The sequence below is a fragment of the Daktulosphaira vitifoliae genome, unplaced genomic scaffold (assembly GCF_025091365.1).
Source record: "Daktulosphaira vitifoliae isolate Bord-2020 unplaced genomic scaffold, ASM2509136v1 Scaffold_5, whole genome shotgun sequence".
Lineage (NCBI taxonomy): Eukaryota > Metazoa > Arthropoda > Insecta > Hemiptera > Phylloxeridae > Daktulosphaira > Daktulosphaira vitifoliae.
In genome coordinates this window covers 32,574,423-32,594,849 of record NW_026099576.1, presented here as the reverse complement: position 1 = coordinate 32,594,849, position 20,427 = coordinate 32,574,423, and the positions used below count along the sequence as shown (strand labels likewise).

At 32.8% G+C, this 20,427-nt stretch overlaps 1 protein-coding gene across 1 annotated transcript in view; it reads right to left on the bottom strand.

Annotated features, from left to right (window-relative positions):
- Positions 1-20,427, bottom strand: part of LOC126908410 (aminopeptidase N-like) — a 40,870-nt gene that overhangs the window by 8,120 nt on the left and 12,323 nt on the right. Inside the window, exons 6-8 of the mRNA XM_050690445.1 lie at positions 9,354-9,534; positions 3,592-3,781; positions 2,099-2,376 (exon numbers count right to left, since the gene is read on the bottom strand). Of these exons, the coding sequence (XP_050546402.1) occupies positions 2,099-2,376; positions 3,592-3,781; positions 9,354-9,534 (649 nt within the window). The remainder of the gene's footprint in view (positions 1-2,098; positions 2,377-3,591; positions 3,782-9,353; positions 9,535-20,427) is intronic.

The window sequence follows — 20,427 nt, the reverse complement described above, 5'->3', positions numbered from 1 at the left end:
ACAGTGTATAATTTATTATACTATGACTATGTGAGTAAAGGTTGACGTACGTCTATTATCATTGTAGAATTATAGTTTAGTTGACAGTGCGCTGTTTTGATGTTCGAGTCACTCTAATTGTTAATCGTCAGTGTGCTTTAAATGTGAATCAGTGCTAATTTAATTATATATATANTAAATGTGAATCAGTGCTAATTTAATTATATATATATATATTTATTCAGTAAAAATAAAAATGACAACGCGAAGTAATACTTATATTTATTTAATTGGTCAGCCTATTTCAACTGTACCAGGTAATTGTTTGCCGTTTAATGGTAAAGTATTAGGGTTTTTCTTTAATATTTATTGTATTGAAAAAAATTCGTTTCAATATACATGCAATAAAGTAATCGAAGAAGTTACATTTGTTTGGAATAAAGCAAGAATACCGACAACTCGAAAAGATAATGCTATAAATAAGTTTAAAAAACTTTATAATCAATGGCTAAATCTTTTCAAACATAAAAATAGAAAAACAGAGCTTCACCGACAACACGAATATGGGTTTCATATAAAAATGGCCAATCTCTTCGATATCGCTGATGCTGATGCTTTAAAAAAAATTAAAATTGAAGAAGATAGACAGTTTTTACTGGCACAACGGATGCCAGGGAGAAGAGGTTTTATGTCTACAGTGGACGTTTTTACCACGCAAAAAGAGAATCGTAAAGATAAACGAAAAGAAGAAGTTACTAATAAAAATTTGAGTAATTTTTATGATTTTACATTATTAAGTACAGAAGAAAACCATTCTAGTGATAATACTAATTCCGACGATGATTTTATTGTCCAGGAAAAAAAATCAAAAAAAGTTCAAAAAGTAAAAAGAAATTGAAACTTTTGAGCACATCAGAATTATCAGCTGTGCTAGATAGAACTAAGGTCAGTGATCGGCAAGCCACCTTTATCATTGGAGCTACACTAAAAAGTCTTGGAGAGAATATTGATACGTTTGCATGTAGTCGAAGTACAATAAAACTACATCGTAAGAAATTAAGGCAAGAAATGGCTAATTTTATTAAAGAATCATAAACAGCAAATGAATAGTTCACTGGGATGGAAAACTAATGTTGGACCTCACTCATTTACAATATCTGGACCATCTACCAGTATTGGTGTCAGGTGGAGATGAAATTAAATTACTGAGTATTAAAAAATTATCCTCTTTAACAGGAGAAATGCAGACACAAACTGCTTTCGATTTGTTTGAGTGAAAAAGAATGGAATTTATACAAAAATATCGTTGCAATGTGTTTTGATACAACATTTTCGAATACTGGTAAAAACAATGGGTCATGTGTACTATTAGAACGTAAACTTGGAAAAAACTTATTTTGGCTTGCATGCAGATATCATATTTTTGAATTAGTCATTGGAGCAGAATTTTAAGCAGTGTTACTTTCAGCGACAATAGGCCCTGATAACCGAATGTTTGTTCGATTTCGATCTTCTTAGTCTAAAATTGATCATTCTGCATACATTATAGCAGAAGAATATACAAAAGATAACAAATTTAAAAAAACCTACATTTTTATATTTTGTATAACTAAAATAAATTTTTTTTTATTCAGTTTTGATAGTTATTTATAACGAAAAAACCATTACATAGAATGCTACAATATAATTTTCCTAACTAGTTTTATCTAAGTTTAAATAAAGCAAAATTTAAATTTCTTATATAATATTTTATGGAAATATATGAATCTTTCATAAAATCCATATATTTTATTGCAAAAGAACTTCAGCGTCATTTATATGTCATTTCAGAAATCTACCATTGTTTTTTATGTAGCCTATATTTGATGAATAAATATGATTTAATAATGTACATTGTTAATGCATTATAATTCAACAAAATAATATTTTCAGAATAAAGAAAATATAAAATAAATTTCTATCTAATTAAAAAGAAACTGAATTTTATAACCGTTATAAATATTTCTAAATTTTAACTTAAGATTCCTGCCTTCAAATATATGGCTATTTCTTGATAAATATCGAAAATTGGGCAATTTTTTTTAATGTATTACTGCATATTTATTTAATGATAATTTACTTTTAGGTAAGGAGTAATAATACTGCATCGTCGCATCTGGTTGTTAATATACGTAAGCTCGTTAATAGCTGTATACCACGGAATGAAATCATCTTCTTTTTCCAAATATGATATTAAGTTGAAAGATGTTGAAATAGGTAGCTCTCCCGCTTTTGCCAAGTTAAACGAGTCATCGATTAATTGTGCTCTGTTAAGAACGTGTATATCTTTTGGACTAAATTTAAGTTGTTTAATTAATCTGGACCAATTTTCATCATCATAGTTTACTCGATAAAATCCTATACATATTAATTATTTAATATTTAAGTTGTTTGGATAAAAAAAAGTATTGATATAAAATTAGTATTCCATGAATTTGTAGTTAATGTAGTTTAAAAATTAATCATTTAAAAATGATATATTATTAAAATGTTTATGTTGATTAATAGGCTTATTCAAAGCTATAAGTAGCAAAAAGATACAGGACTATAAGTCCCGTCTTATATTAGCATTCCATGTAAAAATTCCAATTACTTTTCATAGAAAGAGGGCACTCTTATGCACTTTGAAATTAAATGAAAAATATTAACAGAACTCATAATTATTATAATGTTTTTTTTGCACCAAATAAATAAAACATTAAATTTTAAACTAAAAATATTTTAATAACAGCTTCTGCTAGAAAGTTTCCAAAAAATTAATTAATAATTATATAGGATAGAGTTGTCAATTTTATTTGTCACTCTTGTAAAATTAATTATTTTTCAAGTTGTATCATTATTCTTGCAACGGTTTGTTATACCTATATCGGTGTGTACAAGCCCCAACTAAGAGGAGGAGAGCAAAGAGCGGGTGCCTTAAAGTCTGTGGATGTATGGGGCCTACCTCAAATTTTACGAAGTAATAAACAACTGTTGATTTTTTTTTTTTGTTCATCATCAGAGTCGTTTCGAGGGAGCGTGGTGGTACATTAAAACTAGACTCACTAATCAATATTAAATCGTTTCAATCGGCAAGTTTTCAACATGTAGGGTTCCTACAAAAAAAATTAAAAAAAAACATTAATTAAAAATAACCTTATTCAATCGGAAAAAATAATTTCCCCCTCCCCAATTTTCAAAGAGGTCTTCCTTGCTCAACATGTCTTAGTCTTAGGGCCACACCAACCATTGCAATTTTTGAGTATTTATTTTTCTATTTTATAAAGATCAATAGACTTTTATGAAAATTTGATATCATTTTCTTCGACAAAATGTAATTTTTAACAATTAAACATTTCATGAGTATAAGAAGTCCAATAGGAGCTAAATTTTAGCTTCAATAGACAAATAACATATAGTAGTAAAATTATGGTTTCTTGGATTAGAAAGAGATTTTCTGAATAAATGTATTCTCTGAAAAATTAATAATTTTTAATTAAAGCTTTAAATATATGCTTAAGTTAAATGAAACACAAATTGTTTTAATAGCAATAGAACTCATAAAGGACACACTTTTATATAAGTATAATTTACCTGTCGATTGTAAATTAAAAATGAACCACCCTTCGTCATTAATTTGTAATGTTTTTTCATTATCATTAATTTTTAACCATTCTGTTGGTTTTAAGTTGTAAAATTCTTTTTTGATTTGTGTAGTATATGTTAGACCAATTAACCATTTCGACTTGCTTGACGAAGTATTATTTCCGATCAAAAATCGTTTCTGTAATAATTAAATTCATGCATGTAACTGTATTATAAATAGAAAAACTTAATCAAGAGTAAATATTTTTCGATGTATGTATTAAAATATTTTCGAATACAAAAATTAATAATAAGATTTCTATTTTTGTGTAGCTACAAAAGCAAATGTTCCGAACAGCTTGTTTCCTCACTCACTTCAGATCTTCGTTCCTATTTCTAAAAAAAAATTCGTTCTCCTTTTTGTTTAAGAATATTCAAAAACCTACTATTATTATTATAAGTTATATTATTAATATTTAAAACATTTTTTGAATAGGATCAATTTGAACAAATTGTTTGATATAGCTAAGTTAATTTCTCCCCATTAAAAAAAATGTTTAAATGTAAATTAATATGTATTTTCAAAAATATGTTGAGCAATAATTTGTCTTATTGTCTATTAATGTCTCTTTCTTTCTAATTGGTGCTGTGTATTTACCTCCTTATTCTTTCTCTTCAGTTGTTGATACTCATATTCTTTCCATTGAACAAATCATCTTAAACTACAAGTCACAGTTTGTTCTATTGTGTGATGATTATAACATACTTAATGTTATTTGGTCTTCCGACAGTTTAGGGATTCTGTATCTGGTAGTTATTGTTCAATTTCTTCTTCCATAATAGACTCTTTTTCTTATTTTAACTTTTTTCAGTCATCCTAAAAAACACGGTAGTTTTTCTCGATCTTTTATTTTCTATTTTAATAATGTATCGGTAAATTTATTTTTAAGCCCACTTGTAATTCCAGATCTTTACCACCCTCCTTTTCATATTAAGTTTCCTTTTCAAACAACTCCCTACTCTAATAATACACATACTTACAAAGATTTTAAAGGTGCCCAGTATACTGGAATATCTCAATTTTTTTAATTCCTTTAACTGGGAGGTTACCTTCTATCTTTACTCCATTAATGATGCCGCTTTTGTTTTTAATGATGCAATCCTACATTCTATTATGCTCTTTGTTCCTGATGAAATTTTTAAAACTCTCAAGTTCCCTCGTTTGATAATATCTACTTTTAAAAATCTAATATTTAAAATGTTAAAAAGGGCCAAATAAATAATTTTAATAGAAATTCGGTAGTTTCATTTTCTAATAACTGGCGCGACGATTTAGTTAAAAATTACACAAACATTATGTTTTCCGCTAAAGAAACTGAAATACTTAAGTTGGGTTTTAAAACAAGTATTTTACTAAAAAAATTTCCGATGGAAAATCAACTAGTAAGCATTGAAAATGGTGGTTAAAAGTGTTGATTTTAAAAATCAAGACTTAGCAAAAAAAATTCTGTTGTAAATAGAGGGGGTTTAGAAAAAATTAAAAAACATTCACAACTCATACAGGACTTAAAAAATAAAAAATGTTTTTATTTAAAGTCAGATAAGCGAAATTCTATAGTTATACTAAAGAAAGAAAATTATTTTGAAAAAGTATTAAAAATTATTCAAGAGGGTCCCTATAAAGAAATTAAAAAGATTCCATTAAGTAAAATGAGAAGGTAGGCTACAAACGTTATCAATAGTTCAAAATTAATAATTCAAGAAAAGTTCAGAATTTTTTATTAAAATTTCAAACTCTCAAATACCTAAACTATATACTTTGCCAAAAATACATAAGCCAGGAAATAATATGAGACCTATTGTGTCGAATATTAATGTTCCGACTTACAATTTGGTTTAACACTTAGTAAAGGTATTTTCATATATTAAATAACAATTCGATAGCTTTTCAGTTAAAAATAAGATTGATTTAGTTCAACAATTATCTGGTTATACTATTCAAAATAATGACAGGTTAATTTCTTTTGATGTAGTAGCCTTATTTCCGAATATTATGATAAATATAACAATTGATTTTCTTAAAGATTGGCTAAGGAACAAAACATAGAACAGAATAAAATAAATGAGCTTATTAATTTAACAAAGTTATGTATGAGTCAAAATGTTTTTCAGTTTCAAAATAAATTTTATGAGTAAACTAAAGGTTAACTAAAAATCAAGAAGTTGAGAAATCTCATTGTTACAAACAATGAGAACAATAGAAACCCGTTTCCTGACTTACTGAACACCCTGTATATTAAAGCCCGTGTATTTAATATCCGTGTATAATACCCGTGTAGACCCGTGTATTTAATACCCACGCTTACATTGTATATGAAATACGATTTTACTTAAACATATGAGTATTTAATGTTACAGATATTTTTACTACACGGCCTTTAACCCCGTCATAGGTAAAAACGCGGGTACCCGTGTAGTTCATCACACGTGTAATCGCGACCTCTAGTCAGTATGTATTTAGCGTTGATAATGATAATATTGTTTCAAAAATACATATCCGCGACTTTTCAGTAATTTTTTTGTGGCTTTTGTATTTAATATTTTTAACTTTTTTAAATTAATAATATTTTTAATATAGTTTTAATTTTATTTAATTAATTAATCACAAGTGATCAATTCTTATTATATTCATTGTTGACTTACCAGTCATAAATCAAACTGACTTTTAGATACCAATTTCTCATTTCTTATTCTCTTATCTATTACCTTTTTCCAAATTTTTATACTACAACTCATAATCTTTATGTCTTTAAAATTTCCACACTCCTGTATGTGTTCCTTTACCTTTAAATATCGACACAACAATATTATTCCTCAATTCATTTGGGATTTTCCCTTCTAATAAGATTTTATTAAAAGATGCTTCAACCGCCTTATGCCAATACAACCATTATATTTTCCATACTTCTACTGGCACTTCATCTGGTTCTACAGCTTTATTATTTTTCATTGATGCCACAGGCACCCCTACCTCTTCACTTATTAAAGCTACCAGTTCCTAATTCCACGAGATATCCTCTAATGCCTCTTTTGGATATTTCTCATTCAGTAATTGTTCAAAATACTCTTTCCACCTTTTTTCACATCATCATCATTTGATAGTACCCTATTATCAACACTTCTTCCTTGTCTATTTCATCACACCCTACTTGTGGTGCATAGGCACTTATTACATTCAAGACTTTTTCCTCGATAACTAGTTTTACGACTATAGTTCTGTCATTTTTCCTAGTTACTTCTACTATTTTACTTTTCATCTCCTCATATGTTATTATCTCTACATCAATCTTTGTATTAGACTTACCTGAGTATATTATTTTATAACCCTTACCTATTTCTTTTGCTTACACTCCCTTCCATTTAGTTTCCTGCATACAGCAAATGTTCACTTCAGTACTTTTACTAATTCCCTACTTCTACCATTTAATATTCCTACATTTCAAGTACCTATTTTTACTTTGTATCTATTTTTCTCCCTTATACACGAGTCCAGCCTAGAGTTAAGTGGTGATGTATCTACACTGTTTATACAACAAGTGTTGGATAGACCTGTACACATGACTAGTGAAACAGCTACCGCACAAATTGTCTGGCTGATATCAAACACTTTATTCCATAGGCCTTCTACGTTTTTAACTACTTTATTTCCTCTCGCCTGTTGTCCTTGCGTACATCCGAGATGGGACAATCCGTCTAAGTTTTGTACAGGACTCCTCATACTATTTAACAAAAATTTTACACCGGCTGTCGACCTCAAGCAAGCTCATTAGTTGCCTCTTACGATTAGCAGAGTGGAGTATTTTTATCCCCTATCCATAGGGACATAAACTACAATAATACATACTATTTTAATATTATATAATATAACGTAGCGTCGGGGTCGTAGCAATACTTGAATTTTATATTTATCAGTTCATTACCGTTATCAATTAATGTCATTTAACCATAATCTTATAAACATTGATGCTTTATCAGTGAAGACTATGGTGATAGTAAACTATATTATATGTTTGCATTATTACATGATAAGATTTTACTTTTTGTTATTTAATGGTTAGTAATAAATAATTAGTATGAGATATGTAATTTATGATAATGTAAAAGTTATAATATATAACTTATTACCAAATTAAAAAATAGTATCTTATGCTATTATCACAATTAAAATATAAACAAAACGCCTCATATTCATATCAGTTCAGAACCACGAAAACATCAGGACTTCAATTATGAATGTCCTGTCCAATGGACAATTAACATGGACAGTGTCCATGTTAATAAGAACTATACATTTAATTACGCGACAAAAAAGTCGTGATAAAAACAATTACAAACATAAATATCTTGCGTCTGGTACGAATATTAATGGTTCTTAGCTACTTAGCTAGCGATGAATTCCAAATTGAAAGAGTACAAAATCGTTTCTTATCTTATACTGTTTATTTACTTAAAATTGCCACCCCCTCATGATTACTCTATTATTCGGTCCACTCTTAGTATCTCTACTCTTGCTTCCAGGCGAGTTGACGCTACCCTTCCATTTATCAATGCGTTCCTTAATGATTTAATTAATGCACCAGATCTTTTGTCCTCTGTATCTTTTCGTGTTCCATCCTGCCCACTAGAAATTACTATCCCTTTCATGTTCCCTCTCATCGCACCTCTTATAATAATACTTCTCTACACACAATGCTCAGCTCCCTTAATATTTCATAGTTTTTGGTCACGTCTACTTCTTATATAATAATATTAATTTAATAATCTTATATAATAATTTCTCTTATGGATATTTAAACGTGATTTTTAAAATTATTACATGTATACATATTTTATTTTTTGTTCTTTGATATAGATTATCGTGTATATTATTTTTGAAAATTGCCTTTTTGCGCGTTCGATATTCAAATAAATAAATAAACATATTATTAATAATTAAATCATTCTTTGCATAGGATCAATTTTAACAAATTGTTTGGGATATATAATTTCATTTCTTCCCTTGATTTAAAAAAAAAATTTTTTTTTTTTTTAGGAGAGGCTACGACAAAGATTTATCCTGTGTTTTCACGATATCACTTTTTTAATGTGTTAATTTGTATAATATTATTGACAATAATATTAATATCAGAGTGGTATATAGGTGATTATTTTAACACTAGCCACCCAATTTCTCTTAAAATAATATTTTTTTTGTACATATTTTTTTGGATTTGATATATGTATGTATGTATCTTTTATGTTTTACTGGCGTATCAAATTAATGTTTTTAAATGTCAACATATGTATTTAACTAGCTTATAAAATAGAAAATGATTGGACAATAACAACTTTTGAACCAATATTTCAGAAATTATTCACATTTTTGTACATAGGTAGGGGAGGAGTGAAGCAAAGAAATTTCTAGTGATAAATATAGTAGCTCCCACTTCTCAACTTCAGTTTAAATATTAAGTTGTTAATAATTTCTGAAATACTGGTCCAAAAGTTGTATTATAAGGTTTTTTACAAAGAATTAATGAGAAAATTGATTTATTTATAAATACATAAGGAATGTATTAATAATGGAATGTAATAAAGGAAGGAAAAGGAATATATGTTGTAGTCTCCACAAAATTCTTAAAAAATATATGTGTTATAAATACATTTTCTTAATATTATGTATATGAATTAAAATAATAATATGAAATTTTGTATGTGTAATTCTAAATTACCTGTGTAACAGAATATGATTTTTTATTTTGATATGCGACATTGATTATAGGATAGCCTTCATTTTCTGTCCATGATCGCATGAAATCTCGAATTTGAATATTATCTGTAAGTTTGTAATCAGCTTCGTATAATACACTATCGATAGAATCCCACATATCTTTCGGTTTTGTGTTTTTATATCTAATTTAAATTAAAAAATGTAATGTTTTATTTCATTGAATTATTATATTATTCAAATATTTGTATTAATAAAAATGTTACAAATATCTCCAGAAAAATGTGTAAAAAATAAGAAAACTCAAGTGTTATTTAGAGAAAAAATTAGTGTATGTGTACACTAATTTTATTATTATTTTAGATTTATTGTGACGATGATATAATATTAATTTTTCTATTGTGTATTTTAGCTTCAATGGGAAGCTGAGAAGTTATTAATTTTACATTATGTGTTTATTTTTATTTATTTTTTTTTTGTGTCTGTCACTACTTTTTCTTTCGATTGATTTTTCTCAACGATATATCAAAAGAGCACAAATCGTATTAAGTCATTACCCTCGAAAATTGATCCCTTGTAAATGGTAGAAATGCCCCCAAAAAATACAATTTTTAAAATCAGTAAATTTCAATATTTTTTCTTAAAACTGTCATAACTTTTCTAATAATATACGAATCGAAATGATTTTTTTCATATTGAAACTTTAGGTATTTCACTTTTATTTAAAAGTTTTTTGAAAATCTGACCCTTTGCTTACCTACAGAGAATTTCAAAATAGCAATTGAACTTTTTCAGCTTAACTTTTTAAAATGTCCCCGATATACTATGTCTTTTAAATATATGATACATTAAAACTTATGTCACATACTATAATTTAAAAAAGAAAAAAATGTTCTGACGACCTATCATCTATGTAAAAATGACTGCTGTAGTTAAAAAAATTGTTCAATATTTTTTTAATTTTGTACATTTCCCAAAGTTATGAAAAAAAGTTTATGATATTTTCTCTCAATAAATTCAATATGAAATTGTCTATTTGTACATTTTTCTTTTAAATTTCAATATTACACAGTTGTTACTTTTTAAAAAATGTACAACTTGGCGATATTTTTATACTAAAATACCTTACAATGATTTGCCATAATAATGAGTCCATCGATTTTCATAAAATTTACATGAATCTAATTTACTTTGAATATGAAGTTTAACTTATATGGGGAGGGGATATATCGATATGTACGTCAAATGAGAAAACGTGATCAAAGAAAATAGGGTTTCTTAAAGGAAATGGTTGATAAAAATTTCAGAGCTCTAGAGTCTAGAAATACGTGCGATTTTAGGTAATTTTTCAAAGAGCTGTTGTTTAATTTACGATGGCAAGTTACAGTGGTATGTAGGCGGACTGTATATACGTTAGCGTGTGCCTGGCATCAACAGTAATAGATTTATTAAATATTTAAATCAAACAATAATTATTGTTATTATAATAATTATAATCAAACAATAGGTGTAAAGTTAATCAATGACATGAGACAACAGCTATTTTCTTGTTTATAATATTTATATGAATTCTATAAGGAATTTCAATGCTAATTCTGAATATATATTTAGATTTGTTGAATTTTATAAAGAATAAATTTAATATTAAAGTATATTTAGCACATAATTTATAAACCTTTTTAAATAATTAATTATAAAATTGTTTTACGTAAAATCTTAATACACCATTATGTTTATCGTTAAAAAATTCAATATACTGCCTTATATCATTACTTCAATTACTTAAAAATTAAATTATAATAGAAGATATAAAAAAATTTTTTTTTAAATTTTCCTGTATTTTTAGTATTAATAACATTTTGTTCGTTTTATATTTATTTAACATACACAAAGTTAATTTTTTTATAACCTTTTAGATTATCTATTTGTTGGTTAAAGTTTCGTACCTTAAGGTTAAACCAAATAAAGTTATACTCGCAAATTCAATTTTTTTTTTTAACTGACCTCAAACTCAACTTTAAAGATCCAATAAATCGGTAAATCTTGATGAAACTGTCCCAATATTGTTTATTTTATATTAAATATCATGAAATAATTTAAAAAAGTTAAAATTTTTTATGATGATTTTATTGTGCAATTATTGATTAATTATTAACTAGTAATTATCTTAAAAACTAAGTATGATACAAAAAATTTGAAGCAAAATCAGGGTCGAAGCTCCTTATAAAATTCATAGAAAAATTGTAAATGATAAACATTTTTTTTCTTATTTGTTAACTTGTATAATCAGACAATACGCTTATAATTAATAAACAATCAGTCCATAGGTGTAGAGTTAATTAATTAAACAATCACCCCCTCTCATATTCACACAACCGATATGGGTTTGACTGAGGACAGGGAAAACACTAGTGCTCTGTAATGAATTTTTTCCGTGAATGTCCAAAATTACTATACTACTTATACCTACAGATTATCATCGCATGCAAAAGCGCTATTTGAATAAAATGTTTAAGAGATCTAATTTAATCCATAAAGTTTTTTTTTTAATAAATTAAAATTTAATTTTCATAACTTTTTTTTTTAGGGGAGACAGTGAAATAAATAGAGAGTTATGCTCTTTCCGGACCCTTCAAATGGCATCTATGATTCTGTGCTTTCAAGATATTACGTTTTTAGTGTATTAATTTGTTTAATATCATTGATAACTTTTATATATCTTTATAACTTTATATAACTTAATATATTATAATAGATTTTAAATTAATAACTTTTATATACGAGGTACGTCCAGAAAGTAAGTTCCGTTTTCTATTTTTATGGCGTTTGCGATGTTATCTTAATTACGGTCATATCCGATTATTTCATTTACTTATTGGGAACATTTTAAAACCATTCCGTGACTAGTTAGTGTATGTACGTCACGTGGCTAGTGTTTTAAAATGGATAAACGAATAGAAAATTATGCCATATGTGAGTTACGATCTGTGATTCATTTTTTAAATGCAAAGAATATCAAACCAGTTGATATTCATCGTCAAATTTGTGAAGTTTATGGAGAAAATGCTACGAGTGATTCAATGGTTAGTAGATGGGTGCGATTAATACGATTAATACGTACCTCGTATTAAAATTGTAAAATATTGATAATATAATGGAGATATTTTCTAAACATCATATAGATAGAACCCCTTCTATCTTCTTCTTCGGGTAAACGGCCACTATGACCATCCTGTCAAACACCCCTCCCTCCAGCTATTTCTGACGAAGGCTCGTTCCTTCCAATGTGATCCTCCACCTAAAGCACTTACATATTTTTTAACTAGATCTTCCCATCTTATACTAGGTCTTCTCAATGGCCTTTTCCCTGCTGGATCCTTTTCTAATATCATACGTAGCAAGAGATTCTAGCTACGCCAAGCATGGTCCAGCCCACTTTAGTCTTTTACACTTTATTGTCTCCACTATATTCGGCTTATGGAAAAGTAGTTTTAGCTAATTATTTGTTCTTATTCTACAATTATTGCTATTGATATCTTTCATAGTTACATAAATCTTCCTTAGAACTTTTTTCTTCCATACTATCAGCTTTCTTTCAACTTCTTTTCGTAGTGGCCATGTTTTCGCTCCGTAAGTTATAACTGGACGCAATAATGTCATATATAGCTGTATCTTAAGTTCTCTCGATAAAGCTCTAGATCCTAACAGTTTTACCAGCCCATAGAAAGTTTTATTGCCGGCAATTATCCTTGCTGAAATTTCCTTTGCTATCTCATTCTTTTCAGTTATAACTGATACTAAGTATTTAAATTGCGTTCAAGAATGGGTACATATCCGCAGTTTTTCGTCGACCAACGACCATGTACTCTGTTTATCTGTATTCCAACTTTCAACGCCATTCTTTGTAGACCATCGAACAGAGATTTCAGTGCATTCGATGATTCCTCCATTAGTACTAAATCGTCCGCGTACGCCAATAGGCCTATTGAGGAGTCCTGCATTTTTACTCCTTCGTCGGGTCTAATGTTCATAACTTTAATGATTTTCTCTAATACTATATTAAATAACACTGGCGACATTGAGTCAACCTGTCCCAAACCTTATTTTACCGATATTGGCTCCGTTTGACTACTTCCGACTTTGACTTCAACAAATGTCTCTGTTGGGGTCAGGGGCACTAAATATTATAGTGTGTACCCAAACCGGCTAATTGCACCAATACCGATCAGGCTGCGTAGTGTGATATATGTAAATAGAATCACTGGAGGTGGGAGGGTTCGCCTGCGCAGCAACCAGTGATCTATGTAGTGAAAGATGTGTAAGTGTGTATATCTGTAAGTGTGTACTATTAAACTAAATAAATAAATAATTTAAACCTTTTTACAATAATTAATAAAAATATTTTCAATGAATAACTTGACTAGATAAATTTAGCCCTTTTGGCTCAACAAATAATTATATACTCTGAAAAATCTAACAAAATAACAACAACAATGAACTATACAACTTCAATAAATCAATAACAAATGAATATGACTCTTCCAATAATAAATGACTCTCAACTGACTCTTTAAAGTAATTATAGTAATAAACAATATGTATAAAAATAACTCCAAAAACAATGGTGTAAAATTATCTAAATTAATTAAAAGGACAATATAAAGAATAATAGTATAAAATTCAATAATAAGATGTAGTAACTAAATTAAACAAATTTGAGTAGATAATAATTATTACTAAAATGACATTGAACAGATAACACAAAATTAAAGATAGTTTAATAATTTAATGATTAACCCACAATATAAAACAACAAATACCTCTTTCTAACGTATCGGTGATTGACTTGGTAGTGGCCTGGCCAAGTGGATAGGCCTCCACCCATCTACTATAGCAGTCCGTTGCTACTAGTAGGCATGTTTTCCCGCGCGCAGTCCTGGGATATGGGGCCATAAGATCAATACTTATGACCTCCCATGGCTGGCGTGGCTTTCTCGGTGTCATCGGATCTTGCGGTTTCCAATTCAAAGGCTTGACACATGCGCAAATGTGACACCTCGCGACGTATTGTCTCACCGATTCCCTAATACCGGTCCAGTAGAAACGCTTACCGATGCTACGGTAGGTTTCTTTCCAACCTGGATGCCCGGCTAGTTCATGGTCATGATACCTCCATAGTAGGTGATCAGCCATGTCCGACGGAACGACGATGATGTTTTCGCCGGATCCCTCCGGTCCTTTCAGTAAAATACCGTTTTTCAGGTGGTATTTACCGAGAATGTACCGTGGAATTGTATTTTTACCCCGGAGTGTCCGAACATTTTCGGCCAAACTTTTGTCTTCGGTTTGCCACTGTATAATGTCCGAAACACTTATATTTTCCGGGTGGTTTCCGTCAAATATTGCCCCTATGTGATCTTCTCCGGAAAAATCATCCGTTGACGGTGGATCATGGAACTTTTCGTCCAAACTTCCCTCATTTACCGGTGCTTGATCCACGGGGTTTCTTGACAACGCATCCGCGGCTTGGTTTTCGACTCCAGGCACATGTTGGATATTGAAATCGAACGATCCCAGTTGTAACGCCCAACGTGTAAGTTTACTGTTGGTGTCTCTGGTGTGATGAAGCCATTTGAGCGCTAAGCTATCGGTAAGTAATGTAAACTTACCGGTCTCTAAGTATGGACGGAAACGATCAACGGCCCACACTATGGCTAAACACTCTCGTTCGACGGCAGAGTACCTTGTCTGAGCGGGAGAAAGTTTTCGGCTGGCATATGAGATAACCCTTCTCTGGCCAGTTTCTTCTCGCTGGAACAGTACGGCACCTACTCCTACTTCACTTGCGTCCGTTTGTAGAAAGAACGGTTTACCCTGAAGTGGAGAACAGAGTTTAGGTGCGGTAGCCAGCGCTTCCTTGAGCTTGTAGAATGTTTCTCGATCCCGTACTGCCCATCGCCATTTAATTCCTTTTGCTAAAAGATCTGTTAACGGTGCGGTGATTTCAGTGTAGTTTGAAACAAACTGACTATACCAACCACATACTGGTACGAAACGCGGTGAGTGGTCGTGACGCTGGTGTCAGACCTACTTGCCAATAACTGGACTTCAGGTCGATGGTGCTGAAGACGTTAGCGCCACCCATCTCTCTGACCATGTCATGTAAATCGGGCATTGGATGTGCGTCANATGTAAGTCGGGCATTGGATGTGCGTCGGACTCCGTCTGAAGATTGAGTCTTCGGTAGTCGACGCATAACCGCTGAGAGCCATCTTTCTTTTTAGCGAGAACTACGGGAGCTGCCCATGGCGAGGTACTTGGTTCTACAAACCCTTGCTCCTCCATTTCTCGCACCATATTAGAAATTATGTCCTGTTTCTCACGATTATATGGGTATGCATTTAAGGCAGCCGGCGTATTTTTGTTTAACCGGATATCATGTTCAATGATACGGGTTCTTCCGACTTCCCCGGAGAAAACTTTAGGGTACTTTCGTATAATTGACCGCACTTCTTCAGGATACTCTTCTTCCGGTACAATTACTTCTTGAACAGTCCCTTTTTTCGATTTATGTTTTCTTCAGCACACCANCGATTTATGTTTTCTCCAGCACACCGTTGTACGTTTTTCAGTACCCATGTGAATGGTACACGCCTGGTAATCCCATGATACTTCCTGTTTCACCAAAAAGTCATGTCCTAGGAAGATGTCCCCAATCAAGTGGTCGAGTACTGCGGCTCTGAACGTCACCTGAAGTTCAGACACCCTTGCTGTGAATTCAGCGTACTCGTGAACCTGCACGGTCCGGTTGTCAGCCATAGTGATCACATGTGGTTCTTCTTCTACCAATTTCCCATATTTGCGTGCTACCCACGGTAAAACGTAAGATCTCGTGGCTTGAGAGTCTAACGGCGCAACAACTATTCCCGTAGGGAACTCCAGTTCAATTGCCGGTAATGGCACATTGTAACTTTTTGGTGTCCCGGTTGATGTCGCTTTTTTACCGTTCTTGGTTGGGTTTGAATGACGCATGGTTTCTACCGTGATCTTCTCCGGTTCCGAAAACATATCTGAATCCTGGTCGGATTCTGTTCGGTTCCCGTTGTCGATAGAAACATTTTCTCCGGAGAAAAGTTCAGCTGCCCGGAGACGTATATTGTATAACGAATCCGTGTCAGATTTTCTCCGTCGATTTTTAATTCCGCGTGAAGGAGTGAACTCCTCAGAGAGTTTTACCGGGAAAGACTTCGGGACCGACAACAAAGTACTTGTTAGAAGGTCTTGTTTCGGGTCTTCCGGGATTTTGTTCGGTAAATGGTCCTCGGAATGTGCTGTTAATGTTCCTTGGTCAGGACGCGTTGAGCTACATTCCAGTATTTCCGAAACTTCTCCCTTTTCGGTTTTCTCCCGAAAATTATCCTTTCCTTCGGATCCAATTGCGGCAAACTGCATTTTGGTTTGTCCCTCCAATCCCTTTACGTGTTCTTGAGCAGAACTTCGGGCTTTGGGACTTTTTTTTCGGTGGTTTTCGGGTTTTAACACTTTCTGTCCGGGCGATTTCCCGTGGATCGACCGGAACTCTTCCCATTTCCCGAATCCTTCCGGTTTTTGTCCGGGCAGTTCGCCCACCAGTGACCGTACCGATTGCAGTTTTTGCATCTAGCCGCTTTATCAGGCTTCTTCTCCGGCAGTTTACCGTTTGAACTCGGCGGTGGTTCTTTATTAGGCCATCTAGTGCCGTACCCACCAGGCGAAAACCTCTTTTCTTCGGGTTGCCGTTGCCGTGAGAAGTCTTCACTATCCAGATCGTTAGCCAGCTCAAACAGATCGTCTATTGACTTCGGTCGCCTAACACGCGCGTGTATCCGATAGTCTCTGTTCATCAGCGCCACGATAAGATCGACTAGCTCGTAGTCCGTAAGCCTAGAGTCTAGTCGGCGGGCTAGCTGGCACTTTCACATAATGAACTCGCCTAACGACTGGTCCTCTCCCTGAGTACCATTGTGGAAGTCGTTGCGAATTTGTGTCCGGATAGACTCGCTATTGAACCTTCGCATAAACTGTTGTCGGAACATATGCCAAGTTGGGTTCATACAGCGTATGGTTCCCCACCATGTTCCGGCCTCCGCCTTGAGTTAAGGTGCTAGGACTTGTACCCATTTGTTAAATGGTAATCTAGCCTCATCAAGGACCGCTTCAGCCTCCGATATAAATGTAGTCGGATCTTCCTGTCGTTTGCCGGCAAACTCCGGCAGAGAAGCTCGTGCTAAAGACAGACTGTCTGGCGAAAGTAGCGAAGACTCGTTAAAAGTCACTTTTCTCCTATTCTGAGTCTTTTCCTCAGCGTAAAGGTGACTTTCATGGACACTTTCTCCGTGGATTCTGGTTGATTCACGGTTTGCACCGGAGAATCGTAAATTTTTTCCGGAGAAATTGTGATTTGGACCGGAGTAAGTTGGTTCCGGCTGACTCAAACGGGAAAACGATGGGTTTTCCCGGGACGGAACGATGTTTCCACCGGAGAAATCCTTATTTACAGCAGGCTTATTTATTAGCCGTGAAAATCCACCGGAGAACATAAAGTTCGTCGGTGCCTCGGGTGGGGGGTGGGAGAGGGATTTTGACTTGTCCGGTCAAAATCGCTCTGCGTACCCGTACGACGGTTTTCCCGTCCTATCCGTCGGAATTTGCTGTACCGAGCCGGATTGAGGAATGGTTCCCTAGTTCGTAGTACCTGTGACCCCCTGTTCATCGTAGTTGGACAAATTGACCTGCTTGATTAAGTTGTCCAATTTTGCTTCGAGCTGGGCAATGTGTTCGCGTTGCTGGGCGACTGTTGCTTCCAGTACCTCGTTCCGCTTGGCGTTTTCCTCGACGTACCCATATAATAGCATATATGTGTCATATGACAGTGACCAACTGTCACGGTCATCTTCGGAGCGCTTATCCTCTTCCGTGTCATCCGGTTGCCCGGGCCTCCCGTTAGGGATATGTTCGTCCTGGGGGGGGAGGATTACTAAGTGGGTCGGGGTGAAATCTTAGATTCGCCGCGTTTGTCCCCTCCTCCTGTAAGATATGGTCTTCCAGCCGAAACATCAGGTCAGCCTTGGAACCCCCAGTTGCGAGTCCCCGTCGCGTAAGCTCCCCTTGCAATTCTCTTATTGTTAACTCAAGTATGGTCTTACCTGACATAATGAGTGGTGATATAACTAATAATAGAATGCAAGTAGGTCAATGGGAGATAGCGATGCACTGATCACGTGTACGGGAAGTGTGGGTTTGCCTAATTTATTTTTAGCTCAAACCACGTTAATGGGCTATACTTAATATTGCCTGGAATTACTTACTTATTCACTTAACTACCCCAAAAGTTTAAGACTTAACTTAACTTGGGCCCTTTAAAGATTAAGTCAATAGAAGCTTTAAGTTCCTTTATTTGAATGGAATAGGGGGTGCAAAAATAATGTTTGACTAAATTTGCACTTACATTAAGTCCTCAAAAATCCTACCGACTGCGCCACTTGATGTAATTAGGGTAATCAAGTAAAAAAATTATTGACAATATTAACGCAATAATACTAAAACGTTTATTTTGTCGATATAACAATTTGTGAGTTAATATTAACAACAGTTAAAGATGTTTAATTAGTATTAAATAAGTCACGGTGTCCGTTGACGTGAAAAGTTGAATTAGAATTCTCTCAGTCTCTAATGTTTTTACAGCGCCGAGCGACCGGTTCTCACCGCCCGTCGGTCACCGCGAATAGCGCGACTTGTCGGACGTGAAGAGGAAGCGCCGCGATCGCCATTCGGTGGTAACACCGGAAATGAGATGCGACCGCGACAACATGGACAAAAATGCGAATGCATCAAAAACCATGTCTACAAATAAAGGCAATACAAATAAAATAAAATATTTAAACAAAACAAACAAATAATATTACAAATATCATGGACGGTATTGGAACACATCCGTTAATGTTAATCGGAAATTAATGAAGAACACCAGGAGTGGTCTGGACACTCGCTCCTTAGCGTTGGCTAGAAGAAAAGGGAAACACGTGCTCTCCACACATAAACAAAATTAAGTTAATTTACGATAAAATAAAAATGAAATTAATTAATTAATAAAATATAGCTCATTACATAAATATAATATAAAAAAGAAAACGATACCCGGTCTCCGAAGAGACCCATCCGATGGTCTGGATGCTTCGCCGAAAAGAACTGGCCATTCGCCGTTGGCGGCTCTACTCCATCATTGAAAAAAGAGTGTCAATAAAACAACAAATGTGTGCACCTTAGCACGGTCAATGACAGAAGAAAGAATAGAGAAGAGTCAACACCGATCTAACGGCAATTTCAAATCGATGACGGCCAGTCTTTTTGAAAGGGATTAATACTGATAAACAATTCGATTTTAATTATATTTCTCTTTTATCGCCTTATCTAGCGGTCAGTGGTAAAATAATGAGTGGTTGACACCACTGTGTCAGAAAAAGGTTCTTTCGCGCGATAAAATAAATAAGTAGACATAACAAAAAATCATAAACGGTCCACCTTCGAATTTGTGACGTTACAATAACTACACTAAATTACAAAAGGAAACACAAACATCAACAATAGTACTCACAATTTGCAATGCTGCTGACCAGAGATGCTACCTAAAACTAAACACGGACCACAACAATAACAAAACGAACTTACTAATTAAAGACAATTTTTAATATAACAATTTGTTAAAATAGATTTGCTAATTAGTAGCAATAAACTACAGGAAAATATTTATTAGCTAATTAGTAGCTTAAGAGAAAAATAAGATCGCAATTTGTGTAACGACAAATACTACTCAAATTAAAAAACTGTTTAAATTAACAATATTATCAAAACAAAAAGAAAAAAAAATTGTTTTACAATTTACTGCAATTAATGCAGTCAATAAAAAACAAAACATACAATTTTTTCTCAACAGTTGATTAGTCTGCTATACAATACTTCACTATACTATCCTAAAAATGTGGTTATTTGTGGGTATGGTGTGTGGTGTGCAACAGCTGATCGGCCGATAGTAGTGATGT